General features: G+C 43.1%; 1 protein-coding gene across 1 annotated transcript in view; it reads left to right on the top strand.

Moving 5' to 3' along the window:
• The window catches only part of LOC135982590 (protein eyes shut homolog), a 497,350-nt gene that overhangs the window by 106,535 nt on the left and 376,740 nt on the right, over positions 1 to 14,075 (top strand). Inside the window, exon 9 of the mRNA XM_065589961.1 lies at positions 5,484 to 5,605. Within this exon, the coding sequence (XP_065446033.1) occupies positions 5,484 to 5,605 (122 nt within the window). The remainder of the gene's footprint in view (positions 1 to 5,483; positions 5,606 to 14,075) is intronic.

The raw sequence follows: 14,075 nt of genomic DNA, 5'->3' as shown, positions 1-14,075 counted from the left end.
CGCCGGAGCGTGTCCGTTTGCTCCCTCAGTAGTCCAAGCAGCGTTTGAGTCGCCTGCTGGTCTTCCTGCCGCCACCTCTCCTCCCGATCCATGTTGGCTTGGTGCATTCGGGTCAAGTTCTCCCGCCACTGGGTCTGCTGTGCTGCCTGGGCTTGGGAACAGGCCATAAGCTCAGACAACATGTCCTCCCGTGTCCTCTTCTTCCTACGCCTAATCCGCGCTAGCCTCTGGGAGTGTGATTCCAGGCTAGGTTGTGAGACAGTCGCAGACGGGGCTGTGGAAATGGGAAAAAGGGAGTGAATTCCTAAGAAAGATAAATGTAGTTGTGAACAAAGAACATAGTCTTTCTCTGTGAACAAGACCATGCACAGCACCTTTCACATGCGCACTCAGCACAAGGTCGAATTCTCGGCCTTCGCATTCAGTGCCTGGGGTCTTGAACAGCACATTTGAGAAGCGAGGCAGCACAACGGAATTTCTGTTGCAGGCAGACATGGTAAGCCGTACACTTGTGGCAGTTTAAAACTTTTATATTACCACTGGCCTCATTTCACATTTAAATCAATGTCAGTCCCTGCTGCCAGCAATCCGGCAAGCGGGAACTCTGCCCCTGTCCCACCCCCTCGCGGCTGTCCCCGGGAACGATCCCTTTCGGCTGCCCCTCTCCCGCCTCCACCGCGTGGCTGCAAACCAGCGGTTACAGTTCTGTAAAGGAACGGGAAAGCAGTCCCAACACTAACATTCCCCTACCTAATTAAAAGCAGGTCACCATGGCCGACATCACCCTGATGAGGATCTCCGAGAGCGACAAAGAGAGAATGCTCCGGGAAAGCCTCCAAAGACCAGGGCCGTATGCCGCCCTGCTGTGCAGAGCAATGATCCCGGAGTACTTGATAATCTCGTGGCGCGGCAACGTGTCGTACTTCGGAGGACCCAATAAGGCCGCTCTCCCCAAGAACCTCATGCAACGGCTTTCAAGTTACCTCCAGGAGAGCTTCATCGAGATGTCCCAGGAGGATTACTGCTCTATCCCCGGACACATAGACCGCATTTTACTGTAGCTGCAGTAGCAGGGAATAAACAGTAGAGCAGCTTGTGCAGGACAATCACTGAAAACCGGACATTGCTAGATTTTTTTTCAAAACTTGCACTGCCCCTTACTAAACCGTTAAGCGCCTAGGGCACACTAATCATGAACAACCCATTCTTTTAATTGTTAATATTCCTGTTTTGTTAAAAATAAATGTTTAGATGTTTACAACACTTACTGGCTGATCCTTCACCAGATTCTGTGTCCGGGGTAACGGCTGGGGACGCTTCGTAGGGGATCTCTGTAAGGGTGATAAAGAGATCCTGGCTGTCGGGGAAATCAGCGTTGTGAGAGCTGCCGACTGCCTCGCCCTCCTCATCTCCTTCCTCATCTTCCCCGTCCCCTAACATGTCCGAGGAACCGGCCGTGGACAGTATCCCATCCTCAGAGTCCACGGTCACTGGTGGGGTAGTGGTGGCGGCCGCACCGAGGATGGAATGCAGTGCCTCGTAGAAACGGGATGTCTGGGGATGGGATCCGGAGCGTCCGTTTGCCTCTTTGGTCTTCTGGTAGCCTTGTCTCAGCTCCTTGATTTTCACGCGGCACTGTGTTGCATCCCGGCTGTATCCTCTCTCTGCCATGTCTTTAGAGATCTTCTCGTAGATCTTTGCATTCCTTCTTTTGGATCGCAGCTCGGAAAGCACGGACTCATCGCCCCACACAGCGATGAGATCCAAGACTTCACGATCAGTCCATGCTGGGGCTCTCTTTCTATTCACAGACTGCACGGCCATCACTGCTGGAGAGCTCTGCATCGTTGCCAGTGCTGCTGTGCTCGCCACGATGTCCAGACAGGAAATGAGATTCAAACTGGCCAGACAGGAAAAGGAATTCAAATTCAAATTTTCCCGGGGCTTTTCCTGTGTGGCTGGTCAGAGCATCCGAGCTCGCACTGCTGTCCAGAGCGTCAACAGAGTGGTGCACTGTGGGATAGCTCCCGGAGCTATTAGCGTCGATTTCCATCCACACCTAGCCTAATTCGACATGGCCATGTCGAATTTAGCGCTACTCCCCTCGTCGGGGAGGAGTACAGAAGTCGAATTAAAGAGACCTCTATGTCGAACTAAATAGCATCGCAGTGTGGACGGGTGCAGGGTTAATTCGATGTAACGGCGCTAACTTCGACATAAACGCCTAGTGTAGACCAGGCCAAAGACAGGTAGGAAAATTTAAAGCACAGGAAATGCAAGCAGTAGAATCATAGAAGATTAGGGTTGGAAGAGACCTCAGGAGGTCATCTAGTCCATCCGCCTGCTCAAAGGAGGACCAACCCCAACTAAATCATCTCAAACAGGGCTTTGTCAAGCCAGGCCTTAAAAACCTCTGAGGATGGAGTTTCCACCACCTCCCTCCTAGTGAAATTCCAGTGCTTCACCACCCTCCTAGTGAAATAGTGTTTCCCAATATTCAACTTGGACCTCCCACACTGCAACTTGAGACCATTGCTCCTTGTTCTGTCATCTGCCACCACAGAGTTAGAAAAGACATGTGGCTTCGGGAGGGACTGTTAAGCTTCCCAGTTCTCTCCAGAAAGAGATGAAGACATTGTGGATGAGAGTTCTCTAAATGGTATGTTCCCTCCATTAAGCACAAACAAAAGAAAGAAACTGAGTTAAAACCATGACAGAGGAAAGGGCAGTCTTCCGTTAGGGAGAGAGACATGCCCTGCTTGGTTCTGGTGACTGGGAAAAATATTGCTTGTAACGGTTTAAAAAAAAAAAAAAAACAGCTGGAGGGAGGCAAAAAGTAATAAAAACTTCTCATGAGAAACAGAAATGTGCAGTACTGTAGCAAACCCATTTCCACTGGAGAGCACGCAGCACTTTAGGGGCATTTAGCACTTCTATCCAAAAGCACAGGCCTCCGGGTTAATGGAGAGTGTTGTTTGTCAAGAGAGAGTCTGTGACCTTCAGTTGAGTCATTTGGAATCCATCAAGTGAAGAAAGTAGTGTGTGCATATGTTCTACACCACTGTCCTGACCCTGTCTAAATTGATACGGGCCCAATCCTTCTCCCACTAAAGTCAACGGAAGGTTTTTACATTAATTTCACAGGATTGGTCCTTTGGGATGAAAATCATTCAGTTGCAGAGAGCCTATACTGCACCATGCAAGTACTAAGAAGTGGTGCTTAGTGAGAGTACCTGTTCATTGGGGCCTTCGGATCCTCTACACCCAAAAGAGATTTTCTGTGCTGGTGCTGAACAGACCATGCCATTGAAGCGTGGCTGTGGGAGGGGCTATGGGATCCAGTGGTGCAAAACCTTGTAGGGAGTCAATAACTGCTGTTCCATCCCATAGGTTGACCCAACGGGCTGCATTGCAACCACATGGCCTGCTTGTAGTTTCAGAAGTGCATGTGTCAGGCACATGATTCCTGCATGAAGATTTCCTACAAGCTAAGGAATTATGCTGTAGATGAATAAAGGCTCTTAATATTAGTAAGGGCGCGCTGTCTCCATGCTAGCCTCTACCATATAAGACACCTTGACACTTCCACTCATCTTTCAAATCCCTCCCAAAGACAGATTTGGGATGCCTACAAGTAATGTGCTAGGTTAAGGGCTGGTAGGTGTAATTGCTGTAGATGTATTTAATTAGAAAATGTAATAAAAATGTACATATTTTGCCCTGTTGCTACAAACACTAATGCAGATCTGTGGCTACATCCATCTGCTTTGTTCTGCACTGTCACTTGATTCTGGCTTTCAATCCAGCCTACCCAGACTCAAGAGAATCACTTATATCAGAGAATCAGACCGAGTGAGGGAGCACAAACCCTACTCTACTTCTGAGCTATGCTGTTTGCTCCTCTGCCTGTGTGTAGTGCCTAGCTCATTGTGATTATTACTATGATATAAATAACAAGATATATTTCAATACTGCAGTATAACATCTTGAGTTTATCCACCTTCTGTAACAATCTCTTACTACACAGTATTTCTAACATCCAAACATAGATTTATGTAAAATTTCAGTTTTCTTGATTACATAGTGTGTATATATAAAACTATTTTCCTGTGCAAATAACGATGGACCTGAGCAATGTTCACATTTATGCTAAATTTTAATTAAACCTTTGTAATGTGGACATTTTAAAACAAATCCACAACTGTAGAAAACAACTTAATTTCATTAACTTTAACAGAGCAATTTATACCTGCTGAGGATCTGGCCCCAAATGTCTAAGCACATAAAACACTATTTAGTTTACAAAAAAACATAAATTTTAACAAGTTTTATGCATCTCATTTATTTATATGTGGGAATGAACTAATTGATTTAAGTTAGTGTGCCAAATAAAATATTATCTCCTAGCGTGTTTACATTTGTGTTTTACTTGCTGTATATTTATAAATGTCAGATTTATAAATGTGAAATAGGATGAGAAATGGTATGGAAGTAAATTGTCCCATGCTACCAACTGCCAATTCTTTTGTAGATATCTTGTCTGTCTGTGATGCCTGTGGGTTTGACTTGTACTCCTCAGAGGTCTCAGTTCCACTGCACTGTGTGCAGAATCATGACTGCCGAAATCTAGGAGTCAGAGGAAGCTAAGCATCTCCTGACAGATGAAAAATGCTGTTGCCATTGAAGACCCAAAGCATTTAATGAGAGTAATGGAAGTTACATGTACAGAGACAGAGTGACAGCATAGATTACATGGTAAATCTTAGGGATAATGAAGAATCCAGGGACCTATGTGAAGTTGTAATAAATCCAGCACTGCAAGAACTGCAATTACTGCTGTCACTAGTCCCTTGTATAGCTGTAACGCTCCAATGATACTTCCCTCTTTATATCATTAATGACGAAGAAAGGAAGGATTCTGATCATTAGCTTGTGAGGATTACAATGAAACATGGAAATACATCATGAGTGAAACCAGCTTAAATTGCCAAATTTAAAAGCTTGAGCAAGTTTCCCTTGAAAACAATGGTGTAATCTGAGGCAGACATCTCTGCAAAAGTGATGTTTGCTGTCCACATATTTATTTAAAACCATTATTGAAGCAAAAATACCCTATGTACTGCACACACAATTTCCAGTGGAAAATTTCTCAGCAGTAAATTGGGTGTGTTTACAGCCTTTGCACAAACTGACAATGTTCATAGATATTTATTTCTTATTTCAAATGATTGAATTGTTTAAGCAAAGTACTCTACAGTACAGGTCAGCTGATTTCTGTGTGAATAAACTATTTCAAGATATTTCAGTGATAAGTTTTAAGATTTGAAATAATTGATTTAATACTGTACGTTTTAGAGTAAAGCCAGTCAAAAGTATCTTTCTGATGTTATTCAGCCCTATTTTAACATTACTTAAGTAATTTTACAATAATGTTTCACTTTAATTCTAAATTAGCATCACAATGCTGTTTGTTGTCCTTGCAGTTGTTGACGGCTTCTATTGTTTGTGCAACCCTGGATATGCAGGACTGAAATGTGACCAGGACGTTGATGACTGTATTATCAATGCTTGTGATCACAATTCTACATGCATGGATCTGCATCTGGTGAGTATACAGTATATGATCATTGATATGTTTGGTCATGAATCTTAGATCAAATGATGAAGTTGTGCTATGGCACATATGAATCTTCACTTAATCCATGCACCTGGAAAATGGTTTTATAATTATGCTTTCTAGTCTTCAATTTTTATTTGACAATATTGACAGGGAAGAAAGGTGTTATTCCTCATTTTAAAATAATTAATGAGCAAACATGGCGATTTGTTGTTCAGTTCAAAGCGATGGAAATTTTTTCAACTGATTTTATTGCTTTTTAATTTAGATACCTTTTTAAAATATATATTTGTCTTAATATTCACTCAGCAAGTTTTTCAGTGTTTGGTTGTATTTTGAGGGGTTTTGTTTTGTTATTTGTTGATTTAACCAGATCCATCAGTTGACTCAATTTGTGAGTCTTAAAACATTTCTTTCACAATAACTGGTCACTTCTCAGGAATACAAGAATGCTTTGTCAACTGATTTCTTGGAAAACACTCAATAAACACATTGATGAAAAGAAATGTGGGGGAGGAGAATTGGATAGTGGATTAACAATCAGCTTCCTTCAAGTCTTCCCCAGAGTGTTTGAGGGAAAGCTATCAAAGTGTCTAGATTTTTGTTTGTTTCTTTGTTTGTTTAAAAAACACATATTCCAGAAAATTGTGGGGGTCAGTTAAGAGTTCTGGTGGTGATCCATGGATATAATTTTTTTCTTTAGTCTGAGGGTATGTCTACTCTGCAGTTGGAGGGAATCTACAGTTTGGGAAGACCTGAGCATTCCAGCTTTGATTGAGTTAGCTCGCTAAAAATAGCCGTATAGCCATAGCAGTGTAGATGGTAGGATGGTCTAGCTGCTTGAGTACTTAGCTAGGGTTTCAGAATGTGCTCAGATGGAGGGTGACTAACCTGTGCCACTGCCTGCAGCTACACTGCTACATTTTGCTCATTAGCTCGATCAATATGACAGCATGTATGTCTCCCAGAGCTGGAAATTTCACCTCCAGCTGCAGCATAGACATACTCTGACTTTGAGTGTAAGAGGCAAATTGGTTGAAACTATACTTAAGAACAATTATTAGACCCACAGATGAACACAATATGTTGGGGAACAGTCAACATGACTTTTGTAGAGGGAAATCATGACTCACCAATCTTAGAATTCTTTAGTGTCAGCAAGCATATGGACAAGGGTGATCCAGGGGATATAATGTACTTAGACTTTCAATAAATCTTTAACATGGTCCCTCACCAAATGTTCTTAAACAAAGTAGATGGTCATGGGATAAGAGGTAAGGTCCTCTCATGGCTCAATAACTGGTTAAAATAAATGGTAGGAATAAATAGTCGATTTTCACAGTGGAGAGAGGTGAGCAGTGGCATCTACCAAGGATCTGCACTGGGACCTGTGCTGTTCCAGCTACTCATAAATAATCTGGAAAAGAAGATGAATAAGGAGATAGCTAATCCAAAACTGACTGTGAAGAGTTGCAAAGGCATCTCACTAAACTCGGTGACTGGGCAACAAAAGAGCAGATGAAATTCAGTGTCTATAAGTACAAGTTAATATACATTGGGGAAAATAATCCCAGCTATGCATACAAAATGATGGGTTCTAAATTAGGTGTTATCCCTCAAGAAAGAGAGAATTGCAGATACTACTCTGAAAACATCTGCTCAATATGCACCCACACTCTCAAAATCGAACAAGAATGTTAGGAACCATTAGAAAAGGGATAGATGATAAAACAGATAATGTCATAATGTTGTGACATTACACAGGGTACAATGTGGATTGTTGGACAGCTGTGTCCCCTCAGTTCTCCAAACTGGAGTGCCTTTTACACTGCTTTGTTGTGAGAGCAACCACTCCTGACTGGCTCACACAGCCTTCAGCATGTAAATTACCCCCTCAGGTATACTGTAAGAGTGCTTCAGCCTGCCACCCATGAATTACTCTGCAGAGAGACACCAGCAAATTCCCAGTCCCAGACTTGTCCCCAGAAATGTGTCTTGTACTGCCCAGTAACCTCCTGGACAATACAAGCTCATAGAAAATCTGTCACTTCATTAATAGAAAATCATATGTGCAAATACTTCAGTCCAAACACACTGGCTTAGATAAAACAATAAAACAATTTTATTAACTACAGGAATTGTTGATGCCGTGCGTAGAGATGAGGGGAGAGAGGTGAGGTGATTTGGGGCTTCTGTTCCTCATTTTTATATCTTTTTCTCCTCTTTGAGAATCATCTCCAGCTGGGGTTCAGCCAGCCAGTCTGTTTATTTGGGAACTGCCAGCTGTTTCATTGCCAAGATGTACATTTCTTGCTCACACTCTTCTTCTTGCCAAACAATGACCGTTTAACTAGGTGATAGTCCATTTTATTTTGTTGACATCTGGCTGAGGTGTCTTTTGTCCTTTTGCCTTTTGTCTCTGAGGAACTGGTCTGTGCCCGCTTTTCTATTGTATGACATTGCTGAGACACATTCCAAGCTTAGAATCATATAACTTTATGTGCACTGTTGCTACACACATTTTACCAGGATAGTAAGATCAGCAAATTATGAGTTTTCAAATGCTACCTCACAAGTCATATTTGTACAAGATCTATCATGGTTTTATAAAAAGGAAGAACATGAGGGTACAGACTATCGTAAATGCCACTATATAAATCCATATTATTCCCACATCTTGAATACTGCATGCAGTTCTGGTCACCCCATTTCAAAAAAGATATATTGGAAAATGTACAAAGGACAACAAACATTTTTAGGACTGTGGAACAGGTTCCATATGAGGAAAGAGTAAAAATACTTAAAACAAAAGGAAGTATTTCTTCACACAATGCAGTCACCCTATAGAATTCATTGCTATAGGAATTTTTGAAGGCCAAAAGTATAAGTGGGTTCAGAAAAGAATTAGATAAATTCACAGACTATAGGTCCATCAATAGCTATTAACCAAGATGGTCAGGGATGCATCCCCATGCACTGGATGTTGCTATACCTCCAACTGCCAGAAGCTGGGAATGAACAACAATGGATAGATCCCTCAAAATTGCCCTGTTTTGTTCATTCCCTGTAAGCATCTGGAATTGGCCACTGACAGAAACAGGATACTTGGATAGATGGACTATTAGTCTCAGCCACTATGGATGCACATATAAATTAAAGCCGAAAACTAGAAGGAAGGAAGTTCTTTCTGTAGGTAAGAATGATCTTATAGATATCCTGGGTTCTGTTCTTGGATCTTCCACAGATTTCCTGTATGGCCTTGGACAAGTCATATTGGGCCTGGGCCTGAGCCTGATCTTGGTGACATTGAAGTCCATGGAAGTTTTACCATTTACTTAAATAGAAGTAGCATCGGGACTTTAAACTTCCTAAGCCTCAGTTTCCTCATCTGTAAGACTGACATCCTTTTAGCAGCCTGATATAGGAGTTTTGAGCATGCCAGATACTCATTTGTAAAGTGCTTTGAGATCCTTGGATGAACAGGTCTCCAAAAACTATTAAGGCAAAGAATTATTGTAGGTTGTATGTTGCCGCTTCCTCTGAAGTAAAGATTGAATTGGAACTTTTGGACTGATTTGTAAGTCCTCCTATTTTTGTCACATGCAAGTAGGGTTGCCTACCCTTCAGGAGTGTCCTGGACTCTACAGGAATTAAAGACTAATCTTTAATTAAATATTATGCCATGTGATGAAACCAAAATTGGGGCTGGAGCACCCATGAAATAAATAGTGGGTGCTCAGCACCCACTGGCAGCCCTGCAGATCAGTTCCTTCCCCTCGCCCCAGCACCACCTGCCAGCAAGCTCTGACAATCAGCTTCTTTCCTCCAGCAACTCCTGCTCACCACGATCAGCTGTTCAGCGATATTCAGGAGGCGCTGGAGGGGAGGGGGCAGAGCGAGGGTAGGGGTGCGCTCGGGGGTAAGGGTGGGGCCTTGGGAGAGAGGGGTGGAGTTTGGGGTGGAGTGGGGATCAAGCCCCCCCAGGGAAATGAGGAAGCTGGTGCCTGTGGCTGGAAGTATTTCAAAGTTTCATGAGCATAAAAAATTGTTATATTTTTATCATCATTTTAGTGTTTGTGAAAGATGTCCTGGTATTTTGACTTTGGTATTTAACTGAATTTGGGCGTGGGGCTAGCAACTCCACCCCGTAAAAAATCAACCTGCTATAGAAACGCCAACAATAGAGATAACAGAGACTTTTAGCCTGGAAAAAGAAGGGTCTTCGACTCGAAGACGCATGACGCTGGGTGGTGAAAGTCGTGAGGAAGCCACTAAGCTGATTACCCTTCTTGCAACCAGGAGGATTACCATTGGTACATGGAACGTGAGGACCATGTACGAGTCAAGAAAGATGGCACAGGTCGCAGCAGAGATGAGGAGCAACAACTTGACCCTACTAGGCATTAGCGAGACAAGATGGACGCAAGCTGGACAAAGACGACTGTTGACAGGAGAGCTGTTGCTGTATTCCGGACATGAAGAGAGTGACGCACCCCACACACAGGGAGTAGGCTTCATGTTGTCCAAGCAGGCACAGAGGGCACTGATTGGTTGGGAGGCACATGGTTCCAGGATCATCACAGCATCCTTCAGAACTAAAATGAAGAGGATTAAGATGAATGTTGTACAGTGCTATGCTCCAACCAATGACAGTGAAGAGGGGGACAAAGACTATTTTTACAATAGACTTCAGAAAATATTAGAGATTCTCCCAGACAAAGACATTACCATCCTTATGGGAGATTTTAATGCCAAAATTGGACCTGACAACACAGGATATGAACAAGTCATGGGGACCCACGCTCTGGGAGAGATGAGTGAGAATGGAGAGAGATTTGTGGATCTGTGTGCACTTAACAACTTGGTCATAGGAGGTAGCATCTTTCCTCACAAGCGGATCCACAAGAGTACCTGGGTATCGCCAGCAGGCATGATAGAAAATCAGATCGATCATGTCTGTATTAGCAAGAAGTTCAGAAGATCTTTGCAGGACGTTAGAGTTAGAAGAGGAGCAGACGTAGCGTCCGACCATCACTTACTGGTGGCCAGATTGAAGCTGAAGCTAAAGAAGAACTGGATAGACGCGTCAGATAGAAGAGTGAAGTTCAACGTTAGCCTTTTGAAGGATCATAAGATCAAGGAAGATTTTGGACTGACGCTGAAGAATAAGTTTTCAGTACTACAGGATCGGTCTGAGGAAGAGGAAGACAGTGTATCCAACAGATGGCAGAAAGTGAGAGACACACTTAGGTCAGCATGCCAGGAAGTGCTTGGAATTAAGAAATATCAGCAGAAAGAGTGGATCACAGCAGAGACCTTGACTAAGATAGAAGATAGAAAGAAGAAGAAGGCAGTAGTTAATAACAGCAGAACTAGAGCAGCAAAGGCTAAAGCGCAAAAAGAGTATGCTGAAGCCCATAGAGCAGTGAAGAGGAATATTAGGAAGGATAAGAGAGATTATGTGGATGGACTGGCAGCAGAAGCGGAGCAGGCAGCATACAACGGTAATATGAAACAGCTGTATGACATCACCAAGCGACTGTCTGGAAAGTTCAGCAAACCAGAGCGTCCCGTCAAAGACAAGCAGGGAAAGTCTATAACAGAAATAGAACAACAGATGAATAGATGGGCGGAGCACTTTGAGGAACTCCTGAATAGACCAGCACCATTAAATCCACCAGACATTGACCCAGCCAACGAAGATCTTCCAATCAATTGTGATAGACCAACCAGAGATGAGATCAGAAAAGCCATCACTATGATGAAGAATAGGAAGGCGGCTGGACCTGACGATATTCCAGCAGAGGCCCTGAAAGTAGATCTGGATGTTTCAGTGGAAATGCTGTACCCCCTCTTTGAGAAGATATGGGAAGAAGAAGTGATTCCAGCAGACTGGAAAGAGGGATATCTTATTAAAATCCCCAAGAAAGGAGACCTCAGCAATTGTGCCAACTACAGAGGAATCACACTTCTGTCGGTGCCAGGGAAGGTCTTCAACCGAGTTCTCTTAGAGAGAATGAAGGATGCCGTCGACCCACAGCTACGAGATGAGCAAGCAGGTTTCCGGCAAAATAGATCATGCACGGACCAGATAGCAACGCTTCGCATCATAGTCGAGCAGTCTATGGAGTGGAACTCCTCATTGTACATCAACTTTGTTGACTATGAAAAAGCATTCGATAGCGTGGATCGAGAGACTCTCTGGAAGCTCCTTCGGCACTATGGCATCCCAGCAAAGGTGGTCAACCTGATTAAGAACTTATATGATGGCATACACTGTAGAGTGATCCATGGAGGGCAGCTTACAAACAGCTTCCAGGTGCGAACCGGAGTCAGACAAGGATGCTTGTTGTCACCATTTCTCTTTCTCCTTGTCATTGATTGGATTATGAAGACATCCACTTATGAGCGTAGGAACGGAATCCAGTGGACGTTGTGGACCCAGCTTGATGACCTGGATTTTGCCGATGACCTTGCACTCCTTTCGCATCGCAAACAGCAGATGCAAGAGAAGACCAACGTAGTGGCAGCCATATCATCACAGGTTGGCCTCAACATCCACAAGGACAAGACCAAGATCCTCAAGATTAACTCCATCAGTAATGACCCAGTCACAGTGAATGGAATCCCTCTGGAAGAAGTGCAGTCCTTCACCTACCTAGGCAGTATCATCGACCAACAGGGTGGCACGGACGCAGACATCAAAGCAAGGATTGGTAAGGCAAGAGCAGCTTTCTTACAGCTCAAGAACATCTGGAGCTCTAGAGAGCTGTCTTTGGCAACAAAGATTAGACTGTTCAATTCCAACGTGAAATCAGTCTTATTGTATGGAGCTGAAACCTGGAGGATAATTAAAACAACCACCAGGAGGATCCAGACCTTCATAAATAGTTGCCTTTGAAGGATTCTCCAGATCCGCTGGCCAGACACCATCAGCAACATCTACCTCTTGGAGAGGACCCATCAACTTCCAGCAGAGGAAGAAATTAGAAGGAGAAGGTGGGGTTGGATAGGACACACACTACGCAAGCAGCCAACCAACATCACTAGACAGGCATTGCGGTGGAACCCCCAAGGCAAGCGGAAAAGAGGCCGTCCAAGAAACACCTGGCGACGCGACCTTCAGGCTGATAGCAAAAAAATGGGCTATACCTGGAACCAGCTAGAGCAAATGGCCCAGGATAAAGGACTCTGGAGATCTGTGGTTGGCGGCCCATACCCCGACTGGGGTGATGGGCATGAGTGAGTGAGTGATTTAACTGAATGTTGGTAATGACCTCTGATGATAATACCTATGTCACAAAGGTGTTGAGTATTAAGACCGTGACCCTAAGCCTGTACACACTTACGAATACACTTTATTTTATTCATGCAAGTAGTCCAATTGATCTCAGTGGGACTCATTACAGGAGCAAAGTAAAGGCTGGATGTGTTGGCAGGATCAGGGCCTAACTAATTGTAAAAGATTTTGAAGGAGAAAAAATCCCGCATAAATTTTATTCATGAAATGCCTCCCCATCCACCTCCACCAAAGCATTAAGCCACTGATCATTCTTTTTAAAAGTAGCAGAAATGAATCAACAAAAAACAAAGGCAAAAATACTGAGAAGCCAAAGTAGCATAATTAAAAAGATGGGTGGATCCTATATAGCAACTCTCACTGGGGGGGAAAAATATTGTTTTCATTGGTTGTTTTGAAGTTTTTCCTCCTAGTCTCCTTCTAGTTCAGGATACACTGAGATGGAGGCCAGAGAATGTGATTTCCACACCTTTAGGGCTGGATCCATGAAAGCTTAATCACCAGGTTGTGGTTTTCCTCAAACTACTTTCCTCTCACTCCAAAATTCTTTGTTTAAAATCCCTAGTGAGAAGAAAGGGGAAAAGAAGGTAGTCCTCCTCCACCCTGTCCCCCACAAACAGAAAATAAAACTCTAAGACAAAACCATAGCAATGTTATTAAATTAAACACAAAGTTGCTTACTGTTCAACATCCTTCCTAAGCATATCTAGTTCTCCAACATAAATAACAGACACCATGGACAAAATAGATTGCTTGCAATTGTATAAATAAAATACAAGAACATGGTAACTCGGAGTTCAATCAAATTGTTAATTAAACCTTTCCTCTTTTTTAACCTGTCTGTGGATACTAATGTCTCGGCTAATTTATTTGCTTTTACAGCCACTAACCTATTTTAAAGATTTCAGGGCAACATAAGGGTTAATTAAAAAAAAAAAAGATAAAACCCACTTTTGGCCTCTTTTATTGCATTGTATTTTATTTTTGACAACTCTGTTCACCCATAGTGGCAGGCATGATGATGAATCACTCTGAAAGACACGTGGTGTCAGAATGACAAGGCACTTGTAGGAGGCACTTATCATTGTGGTAGGAGTATTAAAGTTTAGCAAAGACAACTTAAAATCACTCCCTGGGCGACCAGAATATAGAACATTC

Source organism: Chrysemys picta, chromosome 3, assembly GCF_011386835.1.
Source record: "Chrysemys picta bellii isolate R12L10 chromosome 3, ASM1138683v2, whole genome shotgun sequence".
In the NCBI taxonomy this organism is placed as follows: Eukaryota; Metazoa; Chordata; order Testudines; family Emydidae; genus Chrysemys; species Chrysemys picta.
This window is presented reverse-complemented; position numbering and strand designations above follow the sequence as displayed.